The sequence below is a fragment of the Perca fluviatilis genome, chromosome 15 (genome assembly GCF_010015445.1).
Source record: "Perca fluviatilis chromosome 15, GENO_Pfluv_1.0, whole genome shotgun sequence".
Classification (NCBI taxonomy): Eukaryota; Metazoa; Chordata; class Actinopteri; order Perciformes; family Percidae; genus Perca; species Perca fluviatilis.
Window position 1 is genome coordinate 9811179 of NC_053126.1, and position 21936 is coordinate 9833114.

At 38.3% G+C, this 21936-nt stretch overlaps 1 pseudogene and 1 gene segment (V, D, J or C); one reads left to right on the top strand and one right to left on the bottom strand.

Annotated features, from left to right (window-relative positions):
* Positions 1-5180: 5180 nt before the first annotated feature.
* On the top strand, positions 5181-5804 carry LOC120574638 (annotated as a pseudogene).
* Positions 5805-10966: 5162 nt separating this feature from the next.
* On the bottom strand, positions 10967-11815 carry LOC120574648. The segment is given in 3 exon segments: positions 10967-11102; positions 11435-11678; positions 11767-11815. Coding segments are annotated over 3 exon segments (372 nt in total).
* Between the last annotated feature and the right edge of the window lie 10121 nt (positions 11816-21936).

The following is a 21936-nucleotide window of genomic DNA, read 5'->3' on the forward strand; positions in this document are numbered from 1 at the left end:
TACTGAAATTTGTGAAATCCGTAAAATAATAAGCTTTTCTCCTCCCACTTGATTTTTGCCCCAATGCCAGTGGCATCCTCAATGATCCTCAATAGCTCAAAGCTCTATTGAAAATAACCTACAAATCAAAAAATCTATAAATTATTATTATTATTATTATTATTATTCCTGTTTTAAAACTCTAGAGGGCAGACAAGGACTGTCTTTAAAGTACCCATATTATGAAAAAAAACTTTTTCTAGGATTTGGGGTGTTATTTTGTGTCTCTGGTGCTTCAACACGCATACAAACTTTGAAAAAAATCCATCCATGCTGTTTTGAGTGAGATACAGTTTCTGAATGTGTCCTGCCTTCAGTCTCCGGGTGAGCTGTTCAAAATCGGCGTCACAAGCCGAAACAAGCTGGCTAACCGCAACCATTAGCTTGTAGCGCTAGCATGCTACCTCGTTCTCAATAGCAAAGCACTGCTACAACACACACAAGTTCACCATAATCTACGAAAATAACTACTTACATGTGCGCCCTCATTTAGAAGTCTCCCAGCTAATCCTGCCTTGTAACTGACCAAAGTTGGAGAAACAGCCTTTCTTTTACTGTCTATGGAGCTAGCTGAATTCTGATCTACATCTGAGCTACGGCGCATGTGCGAGTGCAATGAAAGAGAGTACAGAAGAAGAAGAAGAAGAAAACAGGTCTCACTCTGTAGCTAAAACAGAGACCAGGTGAAAAGAGGATCTGCAGCAGTGAGAGAGAGCTGTGCAGTACAACAAAAATATGGTGTTTTTTGAAAATTAAACTATGTAAACCTATTCTGGTACAGATGTTTCCTCCCTGTGGGGAGGAGTCAATGCAAAACTCAGATATCTTCACCTCTACTTATCTGAGTGCAGAGAGGAGGACAGAGAACAGTGGACACACAGTTTAACATGATGGACTATAGGACAGGACTGCTGCTTTTAACTCTCTGCTGGGCAGGTGAAGATTTTTACTGATCTCGATTTGAAGTTGTCTTTAAAACATTACCAAAATTAAAAGCAACTGATTATTTTCTTTATTTGACAGGTGTCGATGGTCAGACTCTGAGAGAATCAGAACCAGCAGTAAAAAAACCTGGAGAATCCCACAGACTGACCTGTACAACATCTGGATTGTCATTTAGTAGCTACGATATGGCCTGGATCAGACAGACTCCTGGAAAAGGACTGGAGTGGGTTGCGAGTATCCACACGCTAGCATCCACTACTCTCAGTCAGTCCAAGGCCGGTTTACCATCTCCAGAGACAACAGCAGAGAGCAGCTGTATCTGCAGATGAACAGTCTGAAGACTGAAGATTCTGCTGTTTATTATTGTGCTCGACGCCCACAGTGACTGGAGTTGGTTGAGCAGCTGTACAAAATCCCGCAGATCCCGTTCTTAAAGATATATTCTTTGATACAAATAATTTTTTTTTAGCTTTTGTTGTTTTTAATAAAATCACAAAAATGTGCCCTGAAAAAGACAGACATTAACCACCAACAAAAATATCTTAATTTAATTCCAATGTATTGAATTTATTTAAAGGGGTGATAGAATGATTATATAGGGTATTTCACACTGTTCCTTATGGTCTCCTAATGGGGTATGTAACATTGGTTGGGATGAAAATGGCCTGGTTGATATTTTATGGGCCCTTATGCATCCCTGTGTTTTGGCCCTATTTGTAACAAGAGCTTTTCTTCCAAATATGGTATGGTCATGAATATTTAGATGACGCGTTGCAGTGATTGGTTGGGCGACTTGCCATACGCGACATTAGAGACGCAGCTGATTGGTTGAGCGAATCCCCAATACACATACATTAGAGAAGCAACAGAATCTCATATTCGAGACACTGCAATGTTTCATTACCAAATTCACTTCTGAGACTTTTTAAGCGAGAAATCAATTATATAAAGCTCAAATATGGGCCGTTTACAAAAATTTGATGGCTAATTGCAAATTTGGTAAAGACGTGTCGGACTTTAGGAGCTCCACACAGTCGTCGACGAAGCGACAGCCTGCTGGGCTCCATACCCAGGGCAAAGTCACCCTTTGTGGATACTGCATACGGGGCTCCGCGGCCAGCTGCCGGCATAACTATATCTATAAATAATACATTTACGGTTTTGAATGTCCCAATGTCTTATAAAGCTAACCGTTGTGTCCGATTTGATTTTAAGGCATTTTTATGAACGCGAGGAGTCTTTGTAGGACAAGCAGCTGCTTGCTATATGTCCCATTCATTACAATGGGGAAATACCGCAGCTAGCTAGCTACATTGTCGTCATAACTAAATTATATTTACAGTTTGAATTTCGTCACGCCACTTATACAACATCATTCCCCAATGTCTTATAAAGCTAACCGTTGTGTCCGATTTGATTTTAAGGCATTTTTATGAACGCGAGGCGTCTTTGTAGGACAAGCAGCTGCTTGCTATATGTCCCATTCATTACAATGGGGAAATACCGCAGCTAGCTAGCTACACTTTCGCCATAACTAAATTATATTTACTGTTTGAATTTCGTCACGCCACTTATACAACTCATTCCCCAATGTCTTATAAAGCTAACCGTTGTGTCCGATTTGATTTTAAGGCATTTTTATGAACGCGAGGCGTCTTTGTAGGACGAGCAGCTGCTTGCTATATGTCCCATTCATTACAATGGGGAAATACCGCAGCTAGCTAGCTACATTGTCGCCATAACTAAATTATATTTACAGTTTGAATTTCGTCACGCCACTTATACAACATCATTCCCCAATGTCTTATAAAGCTAACCGTTGTGTCCGATTTGATTTTAAGGCATTTTTATGAACGCAAGGCGTCTTTGTAGGACGAACAGCTGCTTGCTATATGTCCCATTCATTACAATGGGGAAATACCGCAGCTTGCTCACTTTTGCATAACTAAAGTATATTTACAGTTTGAATTTCGTCACGGCATGAATATTACAGGTTCCTCAAGGTCTTACAAAGCTTAGCTAACACTTGTCCGATTTCGGATTTCAATTGAATGTATTTTTGTGATGCAATGTAGCTAGCTCTCATTGATGGACTCCATCTCACCGCGGATCTATCAATGAGACTCGCGGACAAGAGGCGTTTATTTTCCCGATTGTTTGTTTAAATAACTCAACACACATACCCATTATAAGATTAACTGGAACCTGCGGGCTGCGGTAAAAGATTGCAGGCGTAACAAGCTCGCTGACACTGCGGTCAGGGCGGCGATGTAGCAACCCAGGCAGCACCAACACCGGCACTAAACTCCGACACACAGTCGGAGAAAATTTGCAATTAGCCATCCTTTTTCGTAAAGCAGCCCATATTCGAGCTTTATATGGTTGATTTCTCGCATAAAAAAGTTTCAGAAGTGAATTTTGTAATGGAATAGCAGAGATCTGCGTGACCTAGCTAGATTCAGAAGACTACCTGATCTCAGGTCAGTTGTGTAGCCTATGTAAATGTTGGGGCGTGACTGTTCTCTTAAGGTTCCGGATTTTGAGATGCTTGCGCAAGCAACTCAGCTTTGCTGGGATTCGCCCGTTTTCAGAGGCAGTTTCAAAATATGAGATTTTCATAGTAAAGGGGTGTCAGTGGGATTTTGAGCTTCTATGTATGTCCTATTTACCCACCAAACTGTCGTTATTCAACTATGACAGGGTAAAATCGGTTTTGCATTCTATCACCCCTTTAAAGGTCCCATGACATGGTGCTCTTTGGATGCTTTTATATAGACCCTAGTGGTCCCCTAATACTGTATCTGAAGTCTCTTTCCCGAAATTCATCCTTGGTGCAGAATTACAGCCACTAGTGCCAATCCCACAATCAGCTTTCCTTAGGATGTGCCATTTCTGTGTCTGTAGCTATTGAGGAGGAGAGGGGGGGCAAGGTGGAGGGTTGATATGTCTCTCTCTCATGGGTGGGCCAAATTCTCTGGGCGGGCAAAGCAGAGAAAGGGGAGGTAACCTTGCTCCTTATGACCTCATAAGGAGAAGATTCCAGATCGGCCCATCTGAGCTTTCATTTTCTCAAAGGCAGAGCAGGATACCCAGGGCTCGGTTTACACCTATCACCATTTCTAGCCACTGGGGGACCACAGGCAGGCTGGGGGAACTCATATTAATTTAAAAAAACCTCAAAGTCATAACATCAAGTGACATTTTCATGCCATGGGACCTTTAAAGGATAGCCCCTTGAGATGTAGCATATCATTTTAGAGGGGGTCCTATCAATGATCACTTCCTTACAATACAGCTAAAGACAGCAAAACAATCCTTGTCCAGGTATGAATAAAATAAATACTACATACACATTTCAGCCATGTGGCATCTAAAGTGTGAGTGACAAATAATGTTATATTATCATTCATAAAAACCATAGAATGCTTCAGTCTTAAGTTTCTCTATCCTCTATATGGAAACACTTAGTTCTGCTTATCTCTTTGATTTTGACTGACTGCCACTCAAAACTACAATTTTATACTCCGACCCTTTGAGAGCTTGCTTCACCCCAACAAAAATAGAACATTTAGGTGCTGGATCAGCAGTGACTGATTCTTTGTGTATTCATTTACTTGTATAGTTCTCCATTTCATCATTTCAAATCAATTTCAATATAAACAGCTAGAAGACTGAAGGAGCTGCTGTTTATTCTTGTGTATGTAAGTCATTTGGTTGGAAGCTGAATGGATACTGTAGTAATACTGCAAAAAGGCAAACTTTTACTTCCTTGGCTCTTGGAGGATAAACTATGTATTCCTTTGTCACATTGTTTTCTCTATTAGCAGTAATCCACCTCACTTAGGTGAACAATAACCTTTTAAATTAACGTCTTAGACTGACATTACAGCTTGTACTGTACACATTGAACTACACACCACACAATCTTACCCTCTTAGAAATGCACACAGTTGAAAAACTGTCCAAACACACTGAAAACAAGAGAAACAATAAACAACATATTTAATGTATCTCATTCTGTTTTGAAAAACTCTCTCTCTCTCTCTCTCTCTCTCTCTCTCTTTCTCTTTCTCTCTCAGAGTCCAGCACTCCTCCTTTTCTGACAGAAAACTGTATCTCCCACTGATAAAATGTAAATTCACACACTGATGCATAATCCCCACCCATTCTGTCCACACAATATATAATCCCCATAACAGCCTCTGCAGGTGCAGACTGAGTCAAGTTCCCACCATGACAGTTGTACAGAGTGTCCTCCTCTTGGCTCTCATTTCAGGTGAGTGAAGTCGGTGTTGAGCGAAGGAGGAAAAAAGGAGCTTTGGATGTCGGCTGGCTCCCTGTAATCTAAACTCTGTCTTTTCCAGCTGCTCAGGGCCAGTCCCTCACCTCCTCAGAGCCAGTGGTGAGCAGAGCTGGACAACCAGTCACTCTGTCCTGTAAGGTGGACGGACTGTCAGACTGTCAGGATTCGTCAGAAACCAGGGAAAGGACTAGAATGGATCGGACGCATCGATAGCGGAACTGGCACAATATTTGCCCAAAGTGTCCAAGACCAAGTGTCCAAAAGACACTTCCCAAAACCTTGTGCACTTAGAGGTTAAGAGTCTTAAATAAGAAGACTCTGCAGTTTATTATTGTGCACGAGAGCCACAGTGACACACAACACTACTAAGCTGTACAACAACTGAATAACACTGATCTCTGTGTGAGAAGCACTGAAGCATGTCAGGGCTGTGAAAACACATGTTCCACTGAATGATTGACAATTTATAATGAAAGATATGTCATCAATATAAACTGTATTTGTCACTATGTTAGGACAGTTTATCATGACTCAGAGCTTGCATTTGTAAAAAGATTATTGGAATTAGAAAATAAATGAAATATATTATAATATAAGCTCTGTCCTAAAAATATAGCTCTACAGAGATGCAAACCACCAACAGAACTGCAAAAATACCCAGCACCCATGTGACTCAACCATACATTTTAAATCATATCTTTAATTTTTTTTTTTGGTTATATGATAAAACACTACAAAAAAGGAGCCACTCCCTCCCCATTATGTCCTGATGCAAATCTTGAGTCTGTGCAGTGTACTTCTGTCCTGCTGACTGCTCTTGTACTTTGTGTGGAGCATCAGATGTCACATCTCCAGCCTCAGGATGATGAACACACTCACTCTTCTGCTGGTTGCTCTCTCTCTGCCCTGTGAGTTCTCCTGCTTCTTGCTGTGTTATCTTTTCTCAGACAACATGGACTGATGGTCAGTCAGTGACACCAGAAAACTTCCCAGATGATTCATTTCTTCTGTGTTTCCTCTCTCCCTTTTATTTCATCAGGTTGTACAGGTCAGAGTATGGAGTCCATTCCTTCCAGTTGAGTAGTGAAAAAGCCTGGGGAGACTCTCAGTCTCTCCTGAAGGGGATCTGGCTTCACATTTAGCTGCTGTGTTATGAGCTGGATCAGACAACCTGCAGGAGAAGCACTGGAATTGATAGGGAGCGGATACTCTTCTGCAAGCAGTAACACTTATGCCAGCAGTGTGCAGGGCCGTGTAGAAATCAGTAGAGATGACAGCAACAGCATGGTGTATCTGAGACTGTCCAACTTAAAGCCAGAGGACTCTGCTGTGTATTACTGTGCCAGAGAAACACACTGGTTAAAGGAAGCAGAGAGGCTTGACAAAAACCTCACACAATTTATTTTACCAAGTACCTACAGGTGGCAGTAGAAGATAAGACGTCAGATGATACTAAGGAGAAAATGAGTGTCTCTAAACACACACAAATTTATGACCACAATGGAAGCAACAGCTGATGTTGTGGTTTGTGACTTCCTGTTTTGTAGTTTTACATTTGAAATTTGCTTTTACGCAAAAAAATGGTAATAATGTTCTTTTTTTTGATTTTGAACAGCAGATGTTGAGAATATATTTGGACATTTATACATGATATATCCAGTATATGGATGGCCATCAAATAATGCTGAGCAAATTATATAAATACATGTCATTTGAGTATAAATAAATGTATCTTCATTATTGAGAAAATCATGCGTATAATCATATTTAGTTTAGAATGTTTGTTCAAAATCTTAAATTTACAATCCAATTGAATTGCTGAATTTAGAGCTTACCCGTACTGCTTGAAATCTCTTCCTGTTTGTTTTTGATCGGAGTGGAAAACAGTCAAGAGCACTCCGCGGTCCTAACCTTCTTCTTCTCTGAAATACCTTTTTAAGGTTGGAGGTATGAGGCAGGCGATTTTTTGATCCCTGGATAGCCAGTCATCAGCGACCCACGGAGCACTTTTTCCCTGTTTTCTCATCTAATCCTGCCGGACAACGCCAAATTGTGGTGGAAGTTTTTTGATAAATATCAATGATACGAGATGAAACGAATGAAAGACTGTTTGAGAATTAAACCAAAGTTTGGTCTTTGAGTATTTATTATATTTGCAAATAGAGAAATTCAGTTTCACAGGTATACGCAGCACGTCTGAAAAAGTCTTTCTAACCTAAAGTTTAAACATCCAAACATCATATAGTGAAAACCTCAGTTAAGCCACCCCTCTAAATTTATCTTTTAGCATGGCCATAGTTGATCACCTTCCCCTCTGCTCCTGTTCTTTTCATTAGCCTAAACAACAGTTTATCTCAGGAGACAGAAAGAGATACGGTTCAGACAGTGTTATAGCCTTCTTCACTTTATCTGCTAAAAATAAACAGTATGAGAGACCGAGGTCTTCTCAACAAGAAATAACTTCAGCTAGACCCAAGGTTCATAATTTCAGCTATTTCACTTGGAGTGGAAGAGTCTTCACAAAATGTAAGAATATCTTGTAGAATATTAAACAATCATTAAACCAATAATGTTAAAATAAAATGTTCTACCATTACGAGACAAGATTTCTTTTCCTGTTAAATACAAAGAGCTGGATCAGGCAATAACATTTAAAAAGCATGATATACATACCCATTCAAATTTATGCAGTTTAAGTATCCAAATAACATTTTCGTAATTTGGCCATAAAAAATATGTTACCTGCTTTTTTTTTTTTATCTAAAGAATATAATCATCTTAATGAGATCTGAGTCCCCAACCCCCCCCACAAAGCTATTTGATATATTTACATTATATTTCTATATATTTAACTTTGTACTTATAAGTAAATATGTATTCTCTTTATGGTGTTACATCACTTACATTATTAGATAGAGTTTCTTCAATTGTCAAAGCATTATCTACTGTAATAATAAGTTGCCAAAGTCAAGTACAAACCATAATGTTGGAAAATAAATGGTGGATTGACAATAACTTAATTGTCAAAAATGATAGTAGATGTTGATCAGAATGAAATTGTATATGATTATAAATACTCCATGTGCTGCATATTGTTCTTTAAATGACTAATGAGAAACACAGCCTTGATAACAAGATTAATTATGAATTAACACTTTTGAATAAACCTTGTATGTTATTGTGTCAGATGTCATTTGTGTCATTATTCAAATTAATGTGGTTGTGGTGTTAATACTGAAACATTTTACACAAATTAAAACATGTCTGACAAAGGTGAAACCAGCTGACTTGGAGGGTTGACTCTGACTCAGTTTCATTAAATATCTCCAGTCCAGATGTTTCCTCCCTGTGAGGAGGAGTCGATGCAAAACTCAGATATCTTCACCTCTACTTATCTGAGTGCAGAGAGGAGGACAGAGAACAGTGGACACACAGTTTAACATGATGGACTATAGGACAGGACTGCTGCTTTTAACTATCTGCTGGGCAGGTGAAGATTTTCACTGATCTTAATCTTAAATATCTTTTATTTTTTAATTTTTTTCATACAATGTTTTTTATCCTCTTGACAGGTGTTGATGGTCAGACTCTGACACAATCTGAACCAGCGATTAAAAGACCTGGAGAATCTCACAGATTGACCTGTCCAGCCTCTGCATTGGATGTTAATGGCTACACCATGCACTGGATCAGACAGGCTGCTGGAAAAGGACTGGAATGGATCGCTTACATTAGCAGTAACAGTGGCAGCATCCGCTACTCTCAGTCAGTTCAAGGCCGGTTTACCGTCTCCACACTGTAAACCCAGATTTTGATTCAACTCAAAAGATTGAGTTCATATTACTTAAATGTGTCTAATTTATTGACATTACTTGTTAATTCTGATTAAGTTGTACTTTTTCATGTCCTTTCTTATTGTAATTGTGTTTTTAAGTCCAATCAGTAGTTTCTACTCAAACAAACTGAGTTTGTATTACTTAAACATGTGTCATTTCTTTACATTAATTATGAATTCTGAGTAAACTGTACTTTTTAATGGCCTATCTTATTGTAATTATGTGTTTGAGCTCAAACAACTCAATATCATCACGTTTTGCGTGTTACTAACAAGACTGGCTGCAGCCTGGCGCTTCCCATGTCATGCCATCCTGTCTCATGCCATCCCGTCTCATACCGAGGTGTGTCCAACGGTAAGTTCAGAGGGTCAAAAATAAAATACGAAATTGCGAATTACTTTCCAGATTGAGTCATGGGCAAGTTCATGATTTCTGGATGTTATTGTTGTGTCCCTGATGTTAGTACATTTGATGAAACCTCATTTAAAACTGCATTAGCGTTGGTTGACATTTGTTAGTCAATATTAGTTAACAATTTTATCCATACATATAGTTTGCTGATTTCTGGATGTTATTGTTGTGTCCCTGATGTTAACGTACATTTGATGAAACCTCATACACAGCAGTGTCTTCAGGCTGCACATTCTGTCACTGGTCACTGAGTTTGCATAAAATCAAACATATGAAGCATCAATGTTGGTCTAACTGCAGTCAATAGAAGAGTTTGTTCAGTGTTATTATATCTGCAGAATGAAAATATGAGTGTTATTTTTTATTTCTTCATATCTAGGTACAGATGACTTTATTGCATTAAACTGTCAATATTGTCTCCACTTTTATATCTAGACTTTCATTTGTGTTAATACACAACAATAATTCCTTAATGACTATATTATTATTCTATCTGCAAACATTAATAATCTTTTTAATATAAAATAGATATCTCCACACACGATACAAGTAAATTCACTCTAAACTATAACGTTAAATGCTGTCATCACTCATCTCCACTTTCAGCTGTTTTCTCTTAGAAATAATTTTAATGAAATTACAGTATGTGATGGAAAGAGTAACATATTTTTATTTACCTATTGATTTTTATTAAACAGCAATATGAATCATCAGGATTATTAATTTATAATTAAAGCATATATGAAAATAAAATTACAGAATATAAAACAAATTAACAACCTGAAAACAACAAAAATGTAATATAAGATGTTAACCCTTGTGTGGTGTTCGGGTCTGTGGGACCCATTTTCACACACACACACACACACACACACACACACACACACACACACACACACACACACACACACACACACACACACACACACACACACACACACACACACACACACACACACAATCATTACATATGAGTTGTAGGTGATATGAAACTATGTTGTCTTTCTAAATCTGCTATTCCCACACAAAGTTACACAATTGTTACATTTCAAGCACTTTCACCTGTTCTGATTACGTTCTAAAAAATAAGCACCAATATTGATCAATAATCTTGTTTTTTTTTACCTTTTTTATAATTTAATTCCCTTGTTTTCTCACAAAAAACGAAAATGATCATATGATCAGAAATCTGATCTCACAGGGGTAAATGGCAAATATGAACCATAAATTATGTATATATCATTGGTAATTGAGCTATAGTAAACATATATTAAGTATTTTTACATAAATTGGTATGGCTGTATTGATTTAAAAGCCTAATAATGTGGAGGGTCCACCAGACCCAGGAACATTGGCTGTGTAACAAAAATATGAACACCACACAAGGGTTAAATATATACATATTATGAAAAATATTTCAAACTTGTGCACTACCAGCCTGAAAGAATGAGTACTGTAGGATTTTGTACAGCTGCTCAACCAACTCCAGTCACTGTGGCTCTCGAGCACAATAATAAACAGCAGAATCTTCAGTCTTCAGACTGTTCATCTGCAGATACAGCTGCTGTCTGCTGTTGTCCGTGTTCTGTAAGGAAGTGATAATTGATAGGACCCCCTCTAAAGTGATATGCTACATCTCAAGGGGCTATCTTCAAATAAATTCAATAAATTGAAATTAAAGATTAATTAAGATACTTTTCTTGGTGGTTAATGTCTGTCTTTTTCAGGGCACATTTTGAAGATTTTATTAAAATCAACAAAAGCTAAAAAATAAATGAATAATAATACATCTATAAGAATGGGATCTGCAGGATTTTGTACAGCTGCTCAACCGAATCAGTCGTTGCGCACAATAATAAACTCAGAATCTTCAGTCTTCACACTGTTCATCTGCAGATACAGCTGCTCTCTGCTGTTGTCTCTGGAGATGGTAAACCGGCCTTGGACTGACTGAGAGTAGCATTTGGTGCTACCACCGTTACTATTCCAGGCAACCCACTCCAGTCCTTTTCCAGGAGCCTGTCTGATCCAGGCCATGTTGTAGCTGCTGAGTGTGAATCCAGAGACTGTACAGGTCAATCTGTGGGACTCTCCAGGTCTTTTGATCGTTGGTTCAGATTCTGTCAGAGTCTGACCATCAACACCTGTCGAGATATAAAACAAAACATCACATGATCTTAGTTGTTACACAATTCAGAACTATGTTTAATCAAGATCAGTGAAAATCTTCACCTGCCCAGCAGAGAGTTAAAAGCAGCAGTCCTGTCCTATAGTCCATCATGTTAAACTGTGTGTCCACTGTTCACTGTCCTCATCTCTGCACTCAGATAAATAGAGGTAAAGATATCTTAGTTTTGCATTGACTCCTCCTTTTTTGGCTTTCTCCTAAATGTATTTTGTTTTCACAAATTATCTCACCGTATCTCTTACCATTTTGAATTTGTTTCACATTGTCAACCTGATGTTACTAATCCTTTTTTCTTTACTTTAAGTCACTTTGTAACATTTGAATGTGTTTATTTACTCTCAGGTTTGTCCAATGCAATGTACCAATTATGGAATAATGTAATATGTATAATATAAATTGCTTTCAGTTCATGTAGTAGATAAATCACCTTGTCGGCTTGAGATAAGTAAACAACATCTCATGTCTCCTAAAGTTATTTTTGACGAAATTGCTGTTTTTCATGTGAATAAAACTTATGTACAATATTATTAGACCAAAGATCGATTTTTAAACAGTAAAGTTCAGAGCAAAAAAATTAACTTTTGATGAAAATTCAGCTGTATTTATTTTTAATTACTTAAATAAGGTTAATGTTAAACACTTTCTAAAAGTGTAATTCAGTCTGTCTTGTGGGAAAACAGACAATGATGTATCAGTGATTGAAACCTCCAATTATTTAAACTAGGGCTGTCAAAATTAATGCCATAATAATAATAAGAGTTAACGCAAGCGTTTTTAACACCACTAGTTGTTTTAGATGTAGGATTAATGCATGCACGTTTTGTGATTTGGGTCTCGGGACGTTCTTTAGTTTTGGAAAACCCGGAAGCGATGCACAGTAATGTTGTGGGTGGCTAGCAGAAACAAGCCTTGGGCAGAAATTGATAAAGAAAAGAGTTTTGAATGGCAAGTTCAGTTTCAAAGTCCTTCCAGATGGTTCTCTTGACAAGACTAGGGGTAGTGGTGGAATTATGGAAATTGGTTCTCTGACAAACACATTTTAGATTGTTAACAAAAAGAAATAATGATGTTATGAAAGAGAAACTGACTTTTTGAGGATTCATTTATACTGTACTGTAGATAAATCACCATTTAAAAAAAATCTAAAGACTGTTTCTCTCTTTACTGTAACAGTGAGCTGGTGTTGAAACCATTAGTGGTCTGAGGGCTTCTCCTCTGGTGGCTTCATGTTACAAGTGTTCAGGCTCTGAGGGGTTTTTGTTCAGGTCTACTGATGAGTCACTGGGAGAGTCTTAATTCGATACTGAACTTGTTCTTCAGTGAATCTTTGTAGTTTGGTGGATGCAACACCACCATGTACAATCACTCCAGTCCTTTCCCTGCATGCTGTCTGATCCAAGCTGTGTAGTAGCTGCTACTTGCATTCATTTTTTCATATATTCTCCAGGTCTTCTAATCGCTGGTTCAGATTCTGTCAGAGTCTGACCATCAATACCTGTCAAGATATAAAAAAACATTACATGAATTTAGTTGTTACACAATTCAAAACTATGTTTAATCAAGATCAGTGAAAATCTTCACCTGCCCAGCAGAGAGTTAAAAGCAGCAGTCCTGTCCTATAGTCCATCATGTTAAACTGTGTGTCCACTGTTCTCTGTCCTCCTCTCTGCACTCAGATAAGTAGAGGTGAAGATATCTGAGTTTTGCATCGACTCCTCCTCACAGGGAGGAAACCAGGGCCGGTTCTAGCCTTTTGGTTGCCCTAGGCGAGATTGAGTTTTGTGCCCCCCCGTTGCCATAGCGAGCTTTGCCATGTTAATTGATATTACATTACTTAACATTACTGAAGAAACATATATTAACTTAACTGCTTTACTTTGTATAGCAGTTTTTTCACCCACTTATAATTCTACTATTCTACATTGCTGTTAAACAATAAATGATGCATGGACAACAAACACCAGAATAGTTTCATATCTTTTTCTTTTTTATTATTTTAAATAATGTGTTACACACTCAAAGTTTGGTTCAAACCATGGATGAACTCCATGAAGTGTAAAGGTGCTCATAGGAGAAATCTAAATCTTTAAAAGTTAAAAAACAAAAAAAGGTCTACCTCCATACATAAATTAAAGATATTTAAAGGATTTTAACATGAAATGAACAATATTAACTGTGGAAATAAAAGTGCTTTTAAGGACACTGAAAAAGTATATACATATATATATATATATATATATATATATATATATATATATATATATATATATATATATATATATATATATATATATAAATAAAAGAATATTTAACAAATTGTGATTCAAAGAATAGATGAACTCCAGAAACTATACAAACAAAAATGCTCTTGCTCTTATAGTCACTCCAACACTTCAACAAGCAAATTATGACTTAAATAATACACTCTAATAAATTGCACATACAGAAAGAGAATAAGAAGAATGGTCAATGATATTTAACAAATTATGACTCAAACAATGGATGAACAAACAAAAATGCTCTTATAGTCACACTTCAACAAGTAAATTATGACTTGAAGGATCAACTGTGATAAAGTGTTCATACACAAAATGCTACAAATAATGTTCAAGAATATTTACCAAATTGGATTAACTCCATAAACTGTGCAAAAACACTCTTAAGCACCTGCAAGGACACCTTAGCAAATTATGACCCATAAACTGTATTAACTATACCCTTTACAAACAAAAGTGCTATTATGGATAGTGTACGTACCACTACAAAATTAAAAGATTGAAGTTCTTGTAGTTCTATCCCTATCTCAAATAATAAAAGATGAACAGTTGTTTCTGGCATTTCTATTCACCTTCATATTGACGCAGCATTAAAATTTGACTCGTCTGGACTTCCTAATGGCAAATTCATTGATTGTATCATCAAATGATATTTTGCTTGAGACCTCTTGGTTGATGCTCATCAGTGCAAGCCCATTGAGGCGTTCCTGACTCATCGTTGACCTCAGGTAGGTCTTAAGTAATTTTAATTTAGAGGAAGCTTCTTTCAGCAGAAGCTACTGTCACAGGTAGTGTGACAGCAATTCTTAGGGCCACCCACATGTTTGGAAAAACTTCTTCAAGTTTCTTCTCCTTCAAGTTACTCAGAATTTCCATTGTCGTCATGCCAGCTTTTGGCAACACTGGGAAATTTTTCAACTCAAGTGCCAGTTCCCTTCCGTCAACATCTTTATGGTCACCGTGGCTCAGAGTGTTGCTGAGGGTTTCGCACTCCTTTGCGAGTTCTTCCTCTGGCAAATTAGGAAAGTTCACCAACACTCCAAACTTGTCCTCAACATCACCCAAGAGCTTGAAGCGTTCTTGCAGTGATGTAACTGACACATCAACAATGGCATTGAAAAAGGAAATTTCCAATTTCTTTAGCGCATCTCCCTCTGGCTCATCAGGGGATTCATAAGAGAACTGTCTTTTGTTTTTTCTCAGCCTCTTCTGCTTTAGGACAGTATCCACATTCATCTCCTCACACATATCTCTTGCAGATACCTGAGCAGAAGCAAACCCAGTGCTTCTGTAGCTGACCAGAGAGGCTTCAGTTGTCCTCAGGAGATTCAGAGCCGCATCCAGTTGCATAGACATTGACTGCAATGCTTTGCTGACATGATGAATTTTGGCCAGCATGTCATACCACACAACACTACAAATGGAGAAGCGGTATGACCCAACCTCTTCAGCCAAAGACTGTGCCTCAGTTTTAATCATAGAATCAGTGGCTTTCTCCCTGACCTCAAGAAGGGCTTCCCTCACCTCTGCTGTCTGGAATCTCACAGCCTGTACACTGTTAATGCGACTTTCCCATCTTGTATCCGACCAGGATTTCACAGTTGTTTTGACGTGGTGCTTTAGGATGGTCCACCTTTGTGTGGAGGCAGAGAATAGTGTAAAGATGCTCTGTAGGTAGCCAAAATAGTTAATTGCATCTGTGGAGCTTTTTGCTGCATCAGCAACAACAAGATTTAATGTATGTGCTCCACATGGGACAAATAAAGCCCTGGGATTTTGTTTCAAAAGTCTGGCTTGAACGCCTTTTGACTTTCCCTTCATGTTGGCGCCGTTGTCGTAAGACTGTCCCCGGCAGTCTTCAAAGGGAAGGTTAAACTCTTCCAGTCTTCTCAGAATAAGGTTGGAGAGGCTTTCTCCCGTGGATGATTCCACCTCAAGGAACCCCATGAAATGTTCTTTTACTGTAGGGGTGTCTGTGTCATCTGCTGCAACCATTCTAACTATAACTGATAACTGTTCTATGTGGCTGAGGTCTGGGGTGCAATCCAAAATAATTGAATAGTATTTGGCTTGCTTTATCTCCTTTAACATACAGTGTAACATTTTTTCACCAATGCAATCAATTAGTTCATTTTGAGTATCCTTTGATAAGTATGTTGTATGGCTGGCTCCTCTCTCCACATCAGCAACATGCTGTTTGAGGACAGGGTCAAACTTGGCCATGAGCTCAACTTCCTTAAGGAAATTTCCATTATTTGGCTGGCATAGCCTGTCTGAGTTCCCCCGAAGGGGAATATTTCGCTCGGCCAAAGACTGTATTATGACCACCAACCTGGTCAGGACTTCACGCCACTTGCTCCTTTCAACTTGAAGGAGTGCCATTTCCATTTGATCAATTGTCTGTCCCTTTTCAAGTCGAGTCTCCAATTCCTTCCATGCTGTCATGTGCCCCGAATGCTCTGCACTGTGCTCGTGGCTTTTCAGGATTTTACTACAATTCTTCCAGTCATTTAGGCCACTACTAATGAGGTGATACTTTTTCTGTGAAAAGAGCTTGCAGCAGAAGCAATACAGAGTATTTCCTTTCCTTGAATATACAAGCCAGGTTCTCTTGATTTTCTCCCCATTTACTAATTTCCTATAGAAGTGGTTGTGGTGGCAGCGTCTCCGATCATCTCTTTTTGGAAATGTAAAGTCTGGACTGGTCTGGTATGGTCCTCTGCTAACTAACTCTGTCCTTACCGCATCACAGAGGGCTGGCCAGTCAGCAGGATCTGTAGGTGCTCCCTGGATATCAGGAATTGCGGAGGGTGAGGTGTCTGCAGGCGGCAGTGTAGTGGCAGAGCATGTTGTGTTTGTTGTTCCTTCACCTAAAGGCAAATGCATACATGCAAAATTGATGTTAATGCTTTAATAGGGGTACACAATGTCAAGCAAAAATGCAATAACAAATGTACTCTTCATTTTATCCATATCCATCAAATGTTCTTATTTTGTTTGTGCTGTTTATATATATAATAATCTTATAAGTATAATACAACAGACAGTACATATATAAAAAATGTACATCATTACTATGCTGTGCTAAAGCTATACATTACTATAGCAAAGCATATAGAGTATAATAGACCAGCAGTGTTTGAGATAAATTAATGAAGAATGTCAACTTGGTTTTACTTGGAAACAAGTAACAGAAGTTTTAAATTGTGGTTGAATAAATAGTATTCAAGGGTCTTACTTGTTTCAGGCTGCGTGTCCCTGGTGTCAGTCATCTGTGTTTCACTGGTGCCCTGAGTGCTTGATGTGGTCCTGGATGTCCCTTCACCTTCATCTGTATTCAAGCATATTGTATAGCCAGACAAGCAGTGTTTAATATAATAAGTGAAATGATCATGAATGAGGTTGAACTTCTTTAAGAAAACAAGCTAATGCATTGTAATACGTGCTAACCTGTTTCTATTGTAGAGCTGCAAAGATTAATCAATTAGTTGTCAAATTTTAAATTAATCGCCAGCTATTTTGATAATCGATTAGTCGGTTTGGGTAATTTTTAAGACAATAAGTAAACATTCTTTAATTCCAGCTTGTTAAATGTTAGTATGTTCTAGTTTCTTCTCTCCTCTGGGACAGTAAACTGAATATCTTTGGGTTGTGGACAAAACAAGACATTTGAGGACGTCATCTTGGACTTTTTGGGAAACACTGATCCACATTTTTCACCATTTTCTGACATTTTATAGATCAAACAACTAATCGATTAATCCAGAAAATAATCAACAGATTAATTGACAATGAAAATAATCGTTAGTTGCAGCTCTATTCTATTGTACTTTAAGTATGGATCTGGCAAAAATGAATACTATTAAATAGACTCACCTGATGCAAGCTGTGTGTTCCTGGCCTGTCTGTCACTGGTCCCTGGAGCACTACTACTGGATGTCCCTTCTCCTGCAGCTGTATTTAAACACAGTTTATCCATGCTGTTTGTTACATAATTGCATTTGGTCAGTTCTATCATCCTACCACATAGTTGCATTGTACAAATACATTTTATCTGACCATGTAACTTGTAGTAGATAAATTACAATTACTGTTATTACTATTAGGCTGCTACAAGGCTAAATAATACTACTGATTACAATTAGTAGTATTAATGTGATGTGATAAAAGTAATAATTGCTAACAATAATAACAATAACAAAAAAAACAATAGTACTAGCTAGTTGTATTTACCAAGTTCAGAGAGAGGCGAAAATGAAGGGTTAGGCATCCTTTCTCCAGCAGGTGCCGGCTTCTGCAAATATTGCCTGAGTGCATCTGGCCAATTAAAATAAATAAATTAATTAATTAAATTAAAAAACACACATTTTAGTATATTCCTGGAGGGCAACTGTACAGAAGGGTGAACACCACCACTATCACCAAAATGTTTACTGTGTGTGTATGCACCTGCTATGAACTCACTAAACAGAACTTATGCCATTTATAATGAATGTAAAGAGCAACTGTACTTTTCATATCTAGCATATGTTATCCAGATACCGGTGGTCTTTGACATTTACGTCCATGTAGCTAGATTATCAGTGAAGTTACATTTGCTAGTAATTCGAAGCAAACTAGCAAAGTAGCTTGATAGCTAGCTAGCTTAGTACTTGCTAGCTAGCGATAGCTTAGTGACAGCAATGAAACGTCAAATATTAGGTGATTCACAATACTAAATTTATTTCGTTTGACACTTTAATGGCTGAGATGAGAAGACTTACCTCTATACTTGGCTTTCTTTTCTTCGTCTTCCTTTTTCCGTTTTCGTCCCTGTGCACCAGAGGGTTTAGATCGCTTCATTTTTCACCTCTCCGATCAACGCGCCAGCAGCGGGCACTTGCCCGTAACGTAACCCCCCCCCCCGCCCGGTTTGTAAACGATCGACAGTAATCATCCCTGCTTCAACCTAATAATCAGGTTGACAAGTAAACGTGTGGCTGAGGGGGCGCCCTAGGATGATCATGTTTAATAAACATGTTTTATTTCGCGTTATTCTAATTCTATGATTAATGGGAAGTAGGCCTAAGGGCGACACTAGAGGGCGCCCCCAACACATTTGTCGCCCTAGGCAATCGCCTAGTTCGCCTATAGCAAGCGCCGGCCCTGTTTTGAATACACCCATATTACGAACTCACCCAAAAGCTTCTGCAGCTTGTTTCACTTTTAAAAACAAAACAAAATATAAACAAACACAGTAAATATTTGCAGACAATGTGTATATAATATATTTAATTTGTCTAAAATACAAACACATGTATATGCTGCTGATTAGAAAACCCAGATGTTATTATGATCACTACACATATCTGTGGAGGTTTTTGTGCAGCTGCTCCACTGTCTTCAGTCACTGTGTCTGTCGAGCACAGAAGTAAACAGCAGAATCTGCTGCTGTCAGGCTCTGGACCTCGAGGTACTGAGTGCTGCTGGGAACATCTTGAGTAAAACTGAAACGGCTCTGAAAGGAACTGGCATAGCTCGGAGTCGTATCCAGCTTATACCGTAGCTTGTCATGCTATAACCAGATATGATACATGACATCTTCACTGTATTACACATACAGGCAGAGCTTTACAGTGTGAGTATTTCATTCACATTTGCCCCTAAAAATAAATGTGATCCAGAGATATCATTTACCAGCATTGTGCGAGTAACTATTATGACCTACTGTGATCTTTTTTCGTCTCACTGCTCATTGTTCAAAAAAAAGTCCCACAATTCCACAAGCTGCAATGTCCAATCACAGAAGAGTTTTTGTCGCTTTTGGCGCGAGTGAGAGAACAACAATGAAGAATTGGTAGGCTGGTGAGTGTTTTCAAAATTGGGTTCTGGGGAACCACAGAGCTCCTTGAGGGTGTTTAAGGGGTCCCCATCAAAAATGAGGATTTGTTTATTTTTACTCCATTTTCATCCAAGTGAAGACAATGACAGAAGTTCATAAACAATGACAGAATGTATAACTATTTGGGTCATGGGTTTAAACGCTTTCTGTAGTAAAACATCAAAGAGAAGATCAGAAAATCTTATCAAATGGGGGTCAGTGGTCTAATTTGTTTCAGTGTAGGGGTCCTTGATGTGAAAAGTTTGGGAACCACTGCAGCAAGCTATAAGTTAACTTTATACATGCAGATGTCACTAAAAATCCCATTCATTTTATTTGGATTGAGTGAAGAAAAAAAACTGTACATGTTTTTAAATGAACTTAAATGTGTGTATTTTCTTTGCCTCCCCTTTCGAATGCAACATTCAAATTACTAGACAAAAAATTATATCCTGAGAAAAGTGGATTTTGAGGGGTATAGCTCCATAGACATCCATTCATTCTGCACTCCCCCGGAGCGCCCTCATATGGAACCAGAGTGGAACTGCAACCAGTTCAGAAGCCGGAAGTTTCCCGAGAGTGGAAGTTCTCTAACCTGGCTGACACCAGACCCTTCTCAGTTGTAACTGAGCGTGGGTCTGGGCAAGCTTCATTCACAGCTCATTTCCAAAGGGGCGTCACCAAGGGACGCCGCTCAAATACCTCTGGGCGCAATTGGATAGTCCTTCAACCAATCAGACCAACGATCCGGGTGACAGCTAGAGCAGTGGCCGTTATGTTGAATGTAAACAAAAAGCTGTTTGCCGTCGCTGCGCTGTCGTCATCGTGTGAAGCCCGTCTCAACGGTTGTGATCGGTGCCTCGATTTGGAAAAATTGGAAATGGGCTTGAATGGATTCTTGGCCAGACTAACTTGCAGAGCAAATCTCAAATTTGACGGAAGTTCGTCAGGGTTTTCCCAGGCTAGAAGTTCTCCCCTTATTAGACATTCTCTGATATGAATAATTATCCTAATGTTTTATATTTTCTGCGTTTCTCTGCATGTTTAAAGTTATAGTGCGCAGTTTCTGTCTCCCCCATGACAAATTCGAAGTAATGACAACAAGACTTACAGAGCATCCACATGATACAACCCTTCTTCTGTGAATTAGCTTTGTATCAACTCATTTGGCAATGGTTTGAATGTAACGGACGTTCATTAATATCAAAAAGTTACGCACTAAAGCTTTACCTTAACATGCTTATTTTAGACAACATTACTCCAGAAAAAAATAATTCATGTTTACTAATGATTTTTAGTAATGACGACTAATGTAGACTTGTTTAGTCTACTGCATCAACTTACCGTTCTGTGTTAATACAACTCGACCTGTTAAGTTTCACCTTGTGTAAAAATTTAAGGCAACAGGTTTCCAAAAAAATTTCTGGTAAAGTCAACTAATTCAGGATAATTACTGTGCCAGAGAGCCACAGTAACACAAACCATCAGTAGACCTGAACAAAAACCCCTCAGAGCCTGAACACTTGTAACATGAAGCCACCAGAGGAGGAGCCCTCAGACCACTAATGGTTTCAACACCAGCTCACTGTTACAGCAAGGAGATAAAGTGTTTTAGGTTCTTAATGAAATTTATCATTAACAGTACAATCAATCAATTTAAATACTCTGACATAACAATCAGTGATACATTATTGAATGTATATATAACCTTTCAAGTGATGGAATACATTCAGTGATTTAACTACAGTATAAATGAATAGTTTCTCTTCCATCATATCATTATTTACTTTTCATTAACAATCAAACATGTTTGTCTCTTTATGTGAGAACACCTGAACATTTCATCTTCATTTTGATTTATTCAAATATACTTTAGTCAGCTGATTTACTATCATCAGTATGTAAATCAGCCTCCTTGTGTGTTGCCTCAAAAAGAAGTGAAGTGTGTGTGTCAGTGAGAGACAGAAGAGCTGACATCAGTTCAGCTTCAACATCAACATGTTCTCTGTAGCTCTGATACTGCTGCTGGCTGCTGGATCCTGTGAGGAGCTTTCAGTGGATTCACTCTAATACACACA